The 14,254-nt window shown below is 34.9% G+C and overlaps 1 protein-coding gene across 1 annotated transcript in view; it reads right to left on the bottom strand.

Moving 5' to 3' along the window:
* Window positions 1-14,254, bottom strand: part of LOC133322350 (piezo-type mechanosensitive ion channel component) — a 53,011-nt gene that overhangs the window by 19,931 nt on the left and 18,826 nt on the right. Inside the window, exons 10-17 of the mRNA XM_061531347.1 lie at window positions 10,281-10,526; window positions 9,890-10,087; window positions 9,254-9,822; window positions 8,787-9,174; window positions 7,063-7,738; window positions 5,745-6,519; window positions 5,512-5,669; window positions 2,612-2,677 (exon numbers count right to left, since the gene is read on the bottom strand). Of these exons, the coding sequence (XP_061387331.1) occupies window positions 2,612-2,677; window positions 5,512-5,669; window positions 5,745-6,519; window positions 7,063-7,738; window positions 8,787-9,174; window positions 9,254-9,822; window positions 9,890-10,087; window positions 10,281-10,526 (3,076 nt within the window). The remainder of the gene's footprint in view (window positions 1-2,611; window positions 2,678-5,511; window positions 5,670-5,744; window positions 6,520-7,062; window positions 7,739-8,786; window positions 9,175-9,253; window positions 9,823-9,889; window positions 10,088-10,280; window positions 10,527-14,254) is intronic.

The raw sequence follows: 14,254 nt of genomic DNA on the forward strand, positions 1-14,254 counted from the left end.
AAATTAATTTTCAGCAAGATTTCAACCATTTATCCAAAAAGGGAGGACCGATATTTCCCATCATCGAACTTGATTTAAATTTGGAAGAAATACTACGATGTGCAAAGTATAGATGAAATTGTTTACCCCATTAGAGAGTTATCGTGTGCACCAGCCAGCATAAACAAACGGACGGACGGACATTTGAAAATCAACTGGTTCAAAGAAACTAGGGGTCTAAAACCAATATTTCGATGATGCACATTTTTGCTGTATCAAGTCTATAAAAATTATGGCGGTTTTTTGAAATGCATACCTTTATTTTTAAATGGCAACGAAATGAAGAAAAAATACAGAAAACATCTGAGATTGAAAGAAAGAAAAATTAGTGCAAGGATCACAGTTGCCATAGAGATTCGCGCAATTTTGGAGAAGCAGTACACTTATAAGAAAACTTGACACAAACACCAGCAAATTGACATTTTGTATAAATGGAAAATATAAATTTTTATATGTAAATATTTCTAAAAAAAATTAATCCGAAGTAAGCTTAGAAACACAAATTCCTCGAAATTAAATAAATTGTAGATTTACATACAATCCAAAAGATGTAAATGTCCTCCTCAATTAAAAACAAAATCACAAATTATAGGGTTTTTGTAATTGTACGAGGACAGTTCGGAAAGTTCTTAGCCTAGCACAAATAGCGCAGTATAAACAGAAAAAAAGTTAAGTGTTTTGGAAACTTCCATCTCTGTCAGGCGTTCCAAAAAGACGCATCCCTAATTTTTTACAACGGAAAAATTAGAAATGCGTGCTTTCATTGTAAAAAAAATCACATGCCTCTTTTTTAACACCTGTGCTAGGCTAAGAACTGTCCTAGTATATAGAATATCCATAAAGCTGGAGAGAATTTACAAACAAAATAAAAAAATTGTATGTCGAATATTTCTTATCTATACATTTCCAAAAAAATAAATAAATTTAGAGAAAAGAACAGGGACATAATACAAACAAGTATTGAAACATTTCGAGCAAGTGAGACAAATGTGATAGAAAATAAATAAACAAACAAAGCAAGCATCAAGAGAGATATATATTTAAAGAAGAAAAACAAAAATAAAGAAGGTGGTTCGAAATAACATGCCATCAAAAAAATCATTACATTATAATATAAGCTAGTATTTTTATATAATAAAATATAATTGTAACAAAACAAATGAAACATATATTTAATATTTAAAATATAATGCAATATCCATAATAATATAATAATTTATCTTATAGACTAGGCATAAAAAGTCTGCAATCAATAAATATTAAAAATAAAATTAATATGATTTTTTTTATTGCGCAAGAATTTGATTTTAAAGAATATTCCCATATCAATAATATTCACAAGTTCGCCATCCACTATTTCCTGTTCTCAGTCTTTACTGATGAATATGTCGTAAAGCAAAACGTTTCCAAAACACTGGACCTTTTGATCCGTAATGGCGTGATTCTTGATCAACGACTGCTCAGCTTAGCCCATTGTAAATATGTAGAACCAAAAATAAATAATTAACAAATGAAAAGGGGGCAACCCTTATCATGCGAAACAAATGATTTAACTATTTTAATATATTGTTTCTAATAAGAATCCAAAAAATAACGAACATTTGGGGTAGAGGTAGTTATTGGGGGCTTTATAGAATTACAGGGAATTTGGTTGAAAAACACGCTCAAAAAAACAAAATACCGACTATTTGGGGGTACCGTTACATTGAGGCTACCACAAAATGTTTACCGATCTTGATAATTTTTAGTAGAGAGCTTTTGTTTCCAATAAGAATCCAAAAATACCAATTTACAAACATTACAGGTTGAAAACCGTTTCCAAACTCCCCAAAATACCAAATTTTTGGTGGTACCTCTACATAGGGGTTACTAGAAAAAGTGGACTGATATAGATAATTTTTAGTATGGAGATTTGGTACCCGATAAGAACCCAATGTGCCAAATTACAGTGAATTTGCACGCACATATAAACCCCGAAATAATGAACATTTTGGGGGTACCTTTACCTGGGGGCTACCCGACAAAATGGCCCGATACATATAATTTTTAGTGAGCAGATTTGATATCCAATAAGAACTCATTGTGCCGAATTACAGCAAAATGGGTTGAAAAGTGCGGTCAAAAACCCCAAAAATACCGATCATTTGGTGGTACCTTTATATGGGAGTTGCCCGAAAAACTGAACCTTAAATGCAAATTTACAGCCATTTCGTTTGGAAATGTGGTTGTGATTTTCAAGATAAGTAAAATGGGACGGTGGCGTACTAAAGGGGCTAAATTAAAAAATGTAATTTAAAAAAAACTACGTATCCCAAATATGTACATAAATCTGATCCAAAAGATTTTTTTTGAATTTATGGCTATCTAATGCTACCATACGGCCTGATTCATAATTTTCTACCTTATATTTTAAAACTACTTAAATAAAGTATTATCATTTTTTATATGCAAACTTTTTACACTTAGAATAAACTAAAAATGTATATATAAATACATATATAACCAAAACAATAGATAATACTTGTTAAATGATAATTAAGCAGTGATAATAAAAACAAATTAAAACATTTACCGGCAGGATGCAATTTAATTTCTTTCCTTTTATGTGGTCGTGAGCCATAAACTGGATTTCCATGTTCTATAATTAAAAATTTCAAAAAAAGAAAACAATAAATTTGTAAAACAAAATAATAGAAAAAAATAAATTTTAATAAATAGCATATAAGAAAAATTGTATGCAAATTAAAAACTAAATTGTATATTGTACAAAAGAAGCTTTGTTTGTTTTTTTAAGGGAGAGAGAAAAAACTTTTTATCAGCCTGGATAGGTGTTTACATCCAGTGTTACCATATAACTACTATTAGTTTGTCATTCCATGATTATATAGTTATACCAATTTTTGGTATATTTTTTGGTGTGAGATTTTATGTTTTTTTAATTGTAAATATATAAATAAATTTAAATTCCGAACATTGAGAAGTAAAATGTGTTATTAGGTTTTTTGTTAGGGCATTCCAAGTTATCTAAAATTGTTTTTTTACACAGCCTTTGTTGGAGACTAGATTTTTCGCACCCATTGTAATTTAAGAGGTGAAATTTGTTTTACGGAAATCGCAGGAGAAAACATGATTCGATAAAATTAAAAACCTTAGAATGGGTTCAGTGAGTACGTTAATAGGTTTTCTTAATTCAATCGATCAAATTTTATCCTCAATGCTTGCCATTAAACAAATCTGCAAAAGAAGTCCTCCGCTTTTAAGTCCCGCAAATAACCAAAGATTATTAAAAAAACGGTGATATTTACAGAGAAAGAAAACAGAACTATTCATAAAAAAGTGGCCACGGTCTTTTTAGCGCCAAAAACGAATTTTTTATTTCATTTTTTACAAATTTCTCAACAAAAATTCAAAAAATGTATTTTCTAAGAAACAAGAAGAAGAAGAGGTGAAGAAAAACAAGTTGGAAAAACCAATCCACAAAAATTTCTGTGTGTGTGTGTACATTGTCCATGCAGCAAGAGCAGATCACATTGGTAGACAGCCGATGAATTATACATTAACGAAGAATCGGTTGCAAAAACATCCATACCAGCCGGACCCCAGCTATAGGGACGTTGGGCATTGCGCTTGGCCGCCTCTTCTTGGGCCCACCACAATGAGCTGGAACGTCGACGATTTGTCGATTTTTGTGATTGTTGATCATCATTGGAATATTTGGCATTGCCCACACTTTGATGGCGACGATGCAGCAGACGCTGGCGTCGCATGGTAACCTGTTCTGCATCATCTGGTGCTGTTGCTGCTGGCCTTTTCTTCGAGGCTGAAGAATTGCTGGCCGGTTCTTGTTGCACCGACACATTGTCATTCCATGATACAGCATTTACCGATGATTGACGACGTCTTATTGATGAGTTACGTCTCAACGATGATGACGTTTCCCGAGTAAAATTCGAAGAGATCAGAGAGCTGGCTGCACTCCTATTTAAATCATCTTGTAACGTCCTAACGGATAATAATATGGGTGAAGGTCTTGGTTTGGGATTCTACAAAAACAAATTAACAGAGTTTAACACAAAAACTGAACCCCTGATAAAATAAACCCAAAAAATCGCTACCGTTGTGGTAAACACATCACTTGATCCATCCTCCTCTTCCTCCGAGTTGTTGCGTGAATATTTCGGTCTTGACATATCCGAATGGGTTTGTGAATAGCATGATAATCGTGGTGCCTCCAAATAGCCCTCCAATGGCATTGTCAATACATCGGATGAGGGTGTTGTGGGCTTCAGAACAGATATGCATTTTAAAATTGGTGATGCCATTTTTAATAGGGTTTTTTTCTTATTACCTGCGGTGTCATTCCTTCTATTTCAATTTGTGGTAATACGATATTATTATTCATGGTATTACGTTCCGCACCAATTTCTTCATATTCATGTGAAAAATTGAGATCAAATTCATTGTCGGAAATGCTGCTGTTACTTCGACTGCTGCTTTTACTACTATTACTAGCAATTGATCCATTGTCATTGCCGGATTTTCTCTCGCCACTTGGGGTATGGTAACCGGAACCATCATTACATGACTGAGAACTGCTGGTATGCATCAAATAATCTGATGCTCGTCTAAAGCCTAATTTGATTTTTTAATTTGATTCGATTTAAGGATTATTGCTTTTCATTTTTTATAACTAACAGAAAATATTTAAACATAACCTCAATTACTGTTTGAATAATATATAAATCGGCACTATATGAAAAAAACGAAGTCTAAAACATAGAATCATTGGTCTACTTCACTGTCCAGAAGTGAATTAAGTTTAAGAGAAATTATAACGTAATTGGTATTTGTAAGGACCTTCGGTCTCTATACAGACCGATTGGACTTTATTAAGACCTGTGGTCTTTATACAGTACAATTGGTATTTATAAAGACCTAATGGTTTCTATACAGACCAATTGGTCTTTATAAAGACCTCCGGTCTCCATACAGACCAATTGGTCTTTATAAAGACCTGCGGTTTCTATGCAGACCAATTGGTCTTTATAAAGACCTGCGGTTTCTATGCAGACCAATTGGTCTTTATAAAGACCTGCGGTCTCCGTACAGACCAATTGGTCTTTATAAAGACCTGCGGTCTCTATACAGATCAATTGGTCTTTATAACGACCTGCTTTGCATCAGCAAGTTGTTCAAAAATTATTTAAGTTATGTCCTTATATGACTTACTCACACATACATCTATGATTAGGTAGTAATGTTTAAACTCTAATATTTTTAATATTCAATATAATGAACAGGTTTTATCAAGATATTTAAATTTTTTTCTGGCTAAAACGCATATATACAAATTGTAAACCATTTGAACATACCAAATCATTCAGCAGGAACCAATTAAAAAAAATAATATTTCTTCCGGAATCCTCAAAATCATCAGTTGTAAATTTGAAAAAAAAACTACCACCAACTTACCATCAAAGTGTGTGGGTTTCTCCAAAGGTCTAAGCATTTTCTGTTGGGTGGCACGGATCTTTTCCATTTTACGTTTGATTTTATGCAAGACCTCTTCTTCGTATTCTTGGCGTTTTTCGATTTGTTTTTGACGCAGATGTTCAATGATTTCGGCACCTCTGTAAAACAAAGAAATTTTAAATTAAATTTTATTCATTGGCAAAATAATAAAAAATGCATCCTTTCTTCCTCACCTTGATGCCAATATGTTATTCGCCCTTGTGTCGGTGATGATGTGACAGAAATAATGTGATTTGAATATTCTCAATTGGAATATGAGGAAGGCAAAACATATCGAATCCCATAGTAGGACAACTTGTACTGTGGTGGCAGGGCATTCCGGATCATTATCATCGTTGACATCAACCGCCGAGGGACCTTTGCTGGCACAGTTGATGCCCAACATGTGCACGAGCCAACAACAATTGGTCACCAACGTTTCCATGAACATACATCCGGCCATTTGCAAACATGTTTTTATCACAATATTTGCCACATTATAGGCTATCAGAATTTTCCATAGGCCAATTATGGATTTTATCGGCCTTAAATAGAAATCAGAACCTTCCCACAAAAAGAAGAAGGCCCCGATCAAGTAGCCCAAAGCCAAAAAGTCTGCAATACTGGTACCAGCCAAAAACACCACAGCTAAAGTTACCCAATAGAAGCCACACAGAATGGCATGTTTGAAAATATCCAAATAATTGCGCATATGAGAAAGGAAATCATGAGTAGGATTAACGAATTCAACTTTGCCCAAATTGGCAATATCCTTGACGACCGATTGATTGCTACCGCCCGGGAAATTGGGTATATTCTCAATGGAGAAGACACGTTTCTGACGATTCACCAAGAGCAGTAATATAAAATCGAATATTAACTTTTTGGTGTGATCGTATTTCAGGTGACCCGGCAACATTGCCCATCGTTGTATGGAATCGGAAAATGGTGATCCTTCCCAGATGTATTCTGGAAAAAAATAAAGAAATTCATTTTGAATACATTTTCCAGATTATGTGAGGTTATGATTGAAATGTTTTAGATTTTTTAAATAAGGGACTATTCAACTCGTGGATTTTTATAGAATATTTTTTTCAGGGACTCATACAAGGCGTGGATTTTTTAAAGAATATTTTTTCAGGGACTCATACAAGTCGTATATTTTTTAAAGAATTTTTTTAGGGACCTTTACGAGGCGTCTATTTTTTTAAAGAATATTTTTTCTGGAACTCATACAAGGCGTGGATTTTTAAAGAATGTTTTTTCAGGGACTCATACAAGTCGTATATTTTTTAAAGAATTTTTTTAGGGACCTTTACGAGGCGTCTATTTTTTTAAAGAATATTTTTTCTGGAACTCATACAAGGCGTGGATTTTTAAAGAATATTTTTTCAGGGACTTTTTCCAGGCGTGGATTTTTAAAGAATATTTTTTCAGGGACTATTTCAAAAATATTTTTTTTTTTAAACATAACCTCACAAATATTATAATTTTAAATTGATCATAACTTACTTGTACACATTGTCGGTGGCAATTGTACCAAAACAATATACTGAACAATAATCGATATCAATATAAATATCTGAAAGACACTCCAGAAATGGGCAATCTTCTTCCGCTTGAATATCAGCAACAGCACCAACCAAACAGCATACGCGACCGCAACAATATCTTGACGATAGGTTATAGTGGATACCAATGCGATCATACAAATCTCATAACCAAATTTATAAAAACCATAATTCAGTAAATATTTAATCATACTCTCTAATTTCTTTTCGGCATCTTCACGTGTCACTTCGGGGAATGGCACTTTAGGTAAGGGATCATTTTGGGTACCCTTCAGGCGACGCATTTGATATTGACGTAGAGAAATGACAGCATGCAGTGTAGCGATTACCATATAAATTATATATTTCTTTAGCAGACCCATTAGGCCAGTTTCAGAATTTGCCTTAAACAAGCCAAACCATTCGGCATTGTTACCGACAATTTTCGTTTGTCCATTTTCTACACATTCCGCATTATATTTCGTGTGATCCAAATAGGCAATTTGATAGATCATTTTTGAGAGAACAATTAGAGTGACTACCAACGAGATGACACGACTGAAAAAGATGCGCATGCGTACATTGGAGATGACACCAATAACGCACAATACAATGAAGGGTACATGGAGTAGGGATACCTGAGGGAGAAGTAATAAAAAATAGAGGAGGAAATAGTGATATAAAAATTATGATATTTGAATAAAGGAGAATATGGGATATTTTTTTTATAAAAAAAGAGAAATGTGTTCAAAATTTTGTCAATCGGAAATAAAAATAAAATTGTATTTAATTAGAGGTCTGGATTTTCTAAAGAATAATTTTTCAGGGTCTCAACATGGCGTGGATTTTTTAAAGAATATTTTTTTCAGGGATCCAAACAAGGCGTGGATTTTTTAAAGAATATTTTTTTCAGGGATCCAAACAAGGCGTGGATTTTTTAAAGAATATTTTTTTCAGGGATCCAAACAAGGCGAGGATTTTTTAAAGAATATTTTTTTCAGGGATCCAAACAAGGCGTGGATTTTTTAAAGAATATTTTTTCATCGACCTCTACAAGGCGAGGATTTTTTAAAGAATATTTTTTCATCGACCTCTACAAGGCGAGGATTTTTTGAGGAGAGGATTTTGAAAGAATATTTTTAGGGACTCCTTTGAGGAGAAGATTTTGAAAGAATATTTTTAAGGGACTCCTTTGAGGAGAGGATTTTGAAAGAATATTTTTTAGGGACTCCTTTGAGGAGAGGATTTTGAAAGAATATTTTTTAGGGACTCCTTTGAGGACGGGATTTTTTTTGAAGGATATTATTTCAGGGTCTTTTGAGGAGAGTCTCCGTTGAGGAGTGGATTATTAAATAATATTTTTTATGGTCTCCTTTGGATAGATGGATTTCTGGAGAAAATTTTTAGGGTCTCCTTTGAGGAGTGGATTTTTTAAATGATATTATTTCAGAGCCTTTTAAGAAAAGGATTTGTATTTAATTTTGAACACATTTCCCTTTTTTCTGTAGTTATTGGTTAGTAGTAAAAAATCCCAAAAGACATCTATAAAATCAGTAACTGATTTCCGATTTTATAGCAATCTCCAAACTCAAGTAATAAAAATTTGCCCCTTGAGTTTTTTTGTTTTCGTTTAAAATTTCCATAAAACGTGCGTAAGTTCGTTGATTTTTTGCTTTTGTTTATTACCTCACTAACAGCACATACAAATGCCGTTATATAAACCACTTTAATCCAATGTAATTCCAAAATGCTCCAGAAAACACCCTTAAATTGTTTTAGTAATTTCTCAGCCTTTTGGCGGAAACGTTTCAAGAACAGACGAATCAATTCACCGGCCGATTCGGTGAAATCTTTCATTTCATAGTCGGCGGGACGGGAACCACTTTTGGTGCGTTGACGTTGTTGTTGATCGGGACCGGGCTTTTCGACGACGGGCGTTTGATTCATTGAGGCAATAAAACGTTTATGGAAATAGTGAACTTGTATTACGGTTAGAATGACGATAATGGTGGGCGATATGAAATGCAGCAGTAAATCTTTGGTCTTGTAACGTTCCAGACCAATGTCCGTTTGTCTAGAATGATGAAAAGGAAATTTAGATTAAAATAAGATCGAAAAAGAATTTAAAGGGTTTGGGGTTGTCATATACTCACAATGTCTTGGAGATATTCAAATAATCATTCCAATACTGATCGAATTTATCAAACTGATAGGTATAAATCAGGATCAATATGGACATGGCATAGAAGATGAGGAACAACCAAAATCCATACATCAACTTTACCCAGGCTTTCGATGACGATTGGAATACCAATAAAAAGAATAGGAAGAGGGCCATATAGCAAATACGAAAACCGGTCATTTTGTCACCCGTCATGGCACACAGAAATATGACCAAAATCAATAACCATATCCATAGTCGAACCAAGAGATTCTTAATAACGGTGCCAATTTTCTTTAGGAACTTTGAAGTTTTCTTAGCATCAGCACCATCGGCATCATCACCATTCACTGCCGATGAGCGCACGGACAAATGCAACGGGGCGAACATATCCGCCAAGGTACTATCACGACGTTTATCCGTTTTCTCCTTGAAAAATTGACGCATCGTTACCCAAAACATTAGCAAGAAGGAGGTTTTAACTATTAACGGGACACAGGGTTGCATATCGTTGTCCTTGGGACGTTCAAACCCGATTTGTTGTAAATTAATGCCGGTTATCTGCAATGTAAACAAAGAAGATAAATAAGTTATTAAAATCGTTTAGATGGATTTTTTTGGAGCTTACCTTAATTTTGGAGGGCAATTCGTCGTTTGTCAAATCCATGCCGTAAATATATTGGGCAATTAACAACAACTCTGCATAAATTACAATAAAAAGACTAGAACGCATCATGGCCTTGCGTTGATTTGGTATCATCCACAAAACATTGGCCCACAGCAGCAGGACAAATGTTAGCCAGCTGTGATAGATAATTGACCAGGCCTGTAAGGGAAGAGTGGAGAGTTTAAAAGGAGGGACAATAAAGGTTATAAAGGCGTAGATGTTTTAAAAATATTTTTCCAAAAACCATACCAAGGCGTGGGTTTTTACAAAATATTAAAGGACCACAGCAGGCATGGATTTTTAAAAAAATATTTTCAAAAATGAATTTAAAAAATCTCTTCACATTACTTACCATCATCAGAACATTGGTGAATATATAACTATTCTGATAGATAAAACCACCAACACCCGTTATGCCATAGGCAATTTGATCCAAAATGCCGGATTTATATTCCTCCTCACGTGGATGATGGGAACGATTTGTTTCCATGCTACTCAGTGGTATGTCATTGGGTGATGTTTGGCCACCACCACCTCCAATTGCAACAGTTGAACTGTTTGTATCATTGGCTGGTTTACGTGTAGCCGCACGCATTAACTATAGAAGAAGAATCGGGGAATGAAAAAAGGATATGTGTTAAAAAAATACTTTTGCCAAAGACAAATTTGGATTGGATTTTTTTGTTGTTGTCAATGATTTTATTTAATTTTTTTCAAAAAATGTCAAATTAATATTAGACGGACAACTACATGATTATACTTGGACATTAGTAACAAAATGAAAAGAACAAAAAATTACAAAACTTCTTTTTAATGAAAATGAAATGGTAATAAATTGGACTAATTGTAACAAGAAAATGAAAAAAATAATAACAATATCACAAATTGATAATTAAAAACTATATAAAACTATAAACAATGGTCATAATAAACAAATAAATAATTAACACTAGACATTGTTTTTTTCTGGAACAAAATCAGATAAACCTATTTCCTATAAAGTTCTATAAAAACTATAGTTTTATTTATTTTGTATCTACAAATATTTTTTATTCAATATTTTCTAAAAGTAAGACACATAAAATGTAGATTTTTTCTTGAAATAAAATTTCATAAACGGTTCATAATTAAAAACCACACCGATTTTATAAATATATGTTAATTTGGGAGCCAACAGATTTATATTAACCGAATTATGTTGCCAAGGTTGCGTATGAGCATTGACGTTAATTATACGCGCGCCCCTACGATATAATTTAAATTATGATTTGATTTTAAAAAAAATGTTTTTGATTTTTTAAAAAAATATTTTTTCAAGTACCAACATATGCGTGTATTCTTTAAAAAATATTTTTTCAGAGAATCATACAAGGCGTGGATTTAAAAAGAAATATTTTTTCAGGGACTCACACAAGGCCACCTGAATTTCTCCTGATCAAGCAACGAGAAATCAAATTGATCATGTTGTGATAGGCGGAAGGCATTCATCCAGTGTATTAGACGTTCGGTCGATCCGAGGAGCGAATATCGATTCGGACCACTACCTTGTAGCAGACAAGGTTCGTACTCGTCTTAATGTTGCAGCAAAGGTGCGATCTAATGCAACACGAAAATTTGACGTCGAAAAGCTGCAAACACAACAGGTAGCCGAGGTCTACTTCGCTCAACTTATCCACCTGCTTGACGAAAGCACTTCTTGTCCCGATAATAGCATAGAAGCACAATAGCTAAGAATTGCCCACTCCCTAGAAACTGCAGCAAACACAACACTTGGGTACCAAAAACCACCATCAAGAAATCCGTGGAGTGTCGTAATGCTACTGATGTGAAAAACGCAGCGAATAGGGCAACCCTGCAGAGAGTAGCAACACGTAATGTGATGGAGAATTATAGGGAGAAAAGGAGAGAGGAGAAACGTGTTTTCAGAAAAAAGAAGAAAGAACAAGAAAAACGTTAGCGTGAGCAAATCGAGATGTACAGGAGTCAGAATGAAGTCCGGAAATTTTACCAACGAGTAAAACACCAAACCGAAGGTTTTGGTGTAGGCACATCCTCCTGTAGAGATGAAGAACGAAACCTGGTGACAGATACAGACAGCGTGTTGAGGATCTGGAAGGAGCACTTTGAAAAGCTTCTGGTATCAAATAGTGGCGGTGAAGAAGATACCCCAGAAAAAATAAGATATGATGGTACAGAGTGTATACCACCTAGCCAAGATGAGGTCATAAAAGCAATTAATCGGCTAAAGAACAATAAAGCAGCAAGTGCCGAACTATTCAAGACTGGTGGTCAGATACTGGTCAGGAGCATGCACCAGCTGATTAACTCAATTTGGCTAGAGGAATGCATGCCCAATGATTGGGACCTCAGCATTCTGCGTCCCGTGCACAAAAAACGAGACAATATGATATGTGCCAACTATAGAGGAATAAGTCTCCTTCCCATCGCATATAAAGTGCTATCCAACGTGCTGTGTGAACGACTGAAGCTAATGGAATGACCATATCAATGCGGCTTCAGACCTGGTAAGTTCACCATTGGCCATATTTTCACACTGCGCCAAATCCTGGAAAATACCGACAACATCGAAACACATCGACAAATCCATCTATTCGTCGACTATAAAGCCTTATCCGCTCAGAGGTCTTTAAAGCCATATCTACGTTCGGCATTCCTACAAAATTAATACGGCTATGCAGGATAACATTAAGTGGCTCAAGGTCAGTAGTTAAAGTCGGAAAGGACCTATAGGAGCCCTTCAATACCGAACGATGATTCAGACAAGGTGACAGTTTGTCGTGTGACCTTTTTAACATCCTGCTGGAAAAGGTCATACGAGAGGCAAAAGTGAACAGAAATGGCACTCTGTAAACCAAACAACACATGTTACTCGCCTATGCCGATGACATCGATATAATGGGTCGAAAATTCATGAGGTAACAGCCACATTTGAACAAATTGAGAAGTAGTCTGCCGAAGTGGGTCTGGCAGTAAACGGCGAGAAGACCAAGACGTCCAGTAGACTCGGACCAACTGTGGAACTTGAGAACTGTGGTAGTTAAATATTTTTGTATACCTTGGTACCGCCATATATAAAACGAATGATATCAGTTTTGAAATTCGGAGGATTGTGATGGTCAACAGATGCTACTATGGTCTAAGTAAGCAGTTTAGAAACAAGGCCACCTCCCGCCAGACCAAACGCACACTTTACAAGACGCTTATACTACCCGTGCTGTTATTTGGATCTGAAGCATGCATACTTGCGCTAGCAGATGAGGCAGGTATTGAAGTGTTTGAAAGAAAAATTCTCCGAAAGATCTACGGGCCGATCTGTGTCGACGGTTAATATCTGCGTCGAATGAACCGCGAGCTTTACAATTTATACGCGAACATCGACATAGTCAGTCGTATTGAGCTGCAACGACTACGATGGCTAGGCCATGTTGTGCGAATGAATGAGAATGCCCCAGCTCAAAAGGCATATAAAAGCGAGCCTACTGATGGTTCCCGTAGAAGGGGAAGGCCACGAATAAGATGGAAAGACCAAGTGGAAGACAACTTTACCGATTATGGTCTTTCAAATTGGAAAATCTGCGCCTGGTAATCTTTTTAAGCTCGGCTTATGGAACGAAAGTTCTATCACAAGCCAGCTAAGTAAGTAATACAAGGCGTGAATGTTTTTAAAGAATATTTTTTCAGGAACTCATACAAGGCGTGGATTTTTTAAATAATATTTTTTCAGGGACTCATACAAGGCGTGAATGTTTTTAAAGAATATTTTTTCAGGGACTCATACAAGGCGTGGATTTTTTAAAGAATATTTTTTCAGGGACTCATACAAGGCGTGGATTTTTTAAAGAATATTTTTTCAGGGACTCATACAAGGCGTGAATGTTTTTAAAGAATATTTTTCATGGACTCATACAAGGCGTGGATTTTTTAAAGAATATATTTTCAGGGACTCATCAAGGCGTGGATTTTTTAAAGAATATTTTTTTCATACAAGGCGTGGATTTTTTAAAGAATATTTTTTCAGGGACTAATACAAGGTGTGGATTTTTTAAAGAATATTTTTCAGGGACTCATACAAGGCGTGGATTTTTTAAAGAATATTTTTTCAGGGACTCATACAAGGCGTGGATTTTTTAAAGAATATTTTTTCAGGGACTCATACAAGGCGTGGATTTTTTAAAGAATATTTTTTCAGGGACTCATACAAGGCGTGGATTTTTTAAATAATATTTTTTCAGGGACTCATACAAGGCGTGGATTTTTTAAAGAATATTTTTTCAGGGACTCATACAAGGCGTGAATGTTTTTAAA

This window comes from Musca vetustissima, unplaced genomic scaffold (assembly GCF_032173495.1).
Source record: "Musca vetustissima isolate MV318-11 ecotype Yass unplaced genomic scaffold, APGP_CSIRO_Mvet_v1 utg10834, whole genome shotgun sequence".
In the NCBI taxonomy this organism is placed as follows: Eukaryota; Metazoa; Arthropoda; class Insecta; order Diptera; family Muscidae; genus Musca; species Musca vetustissima.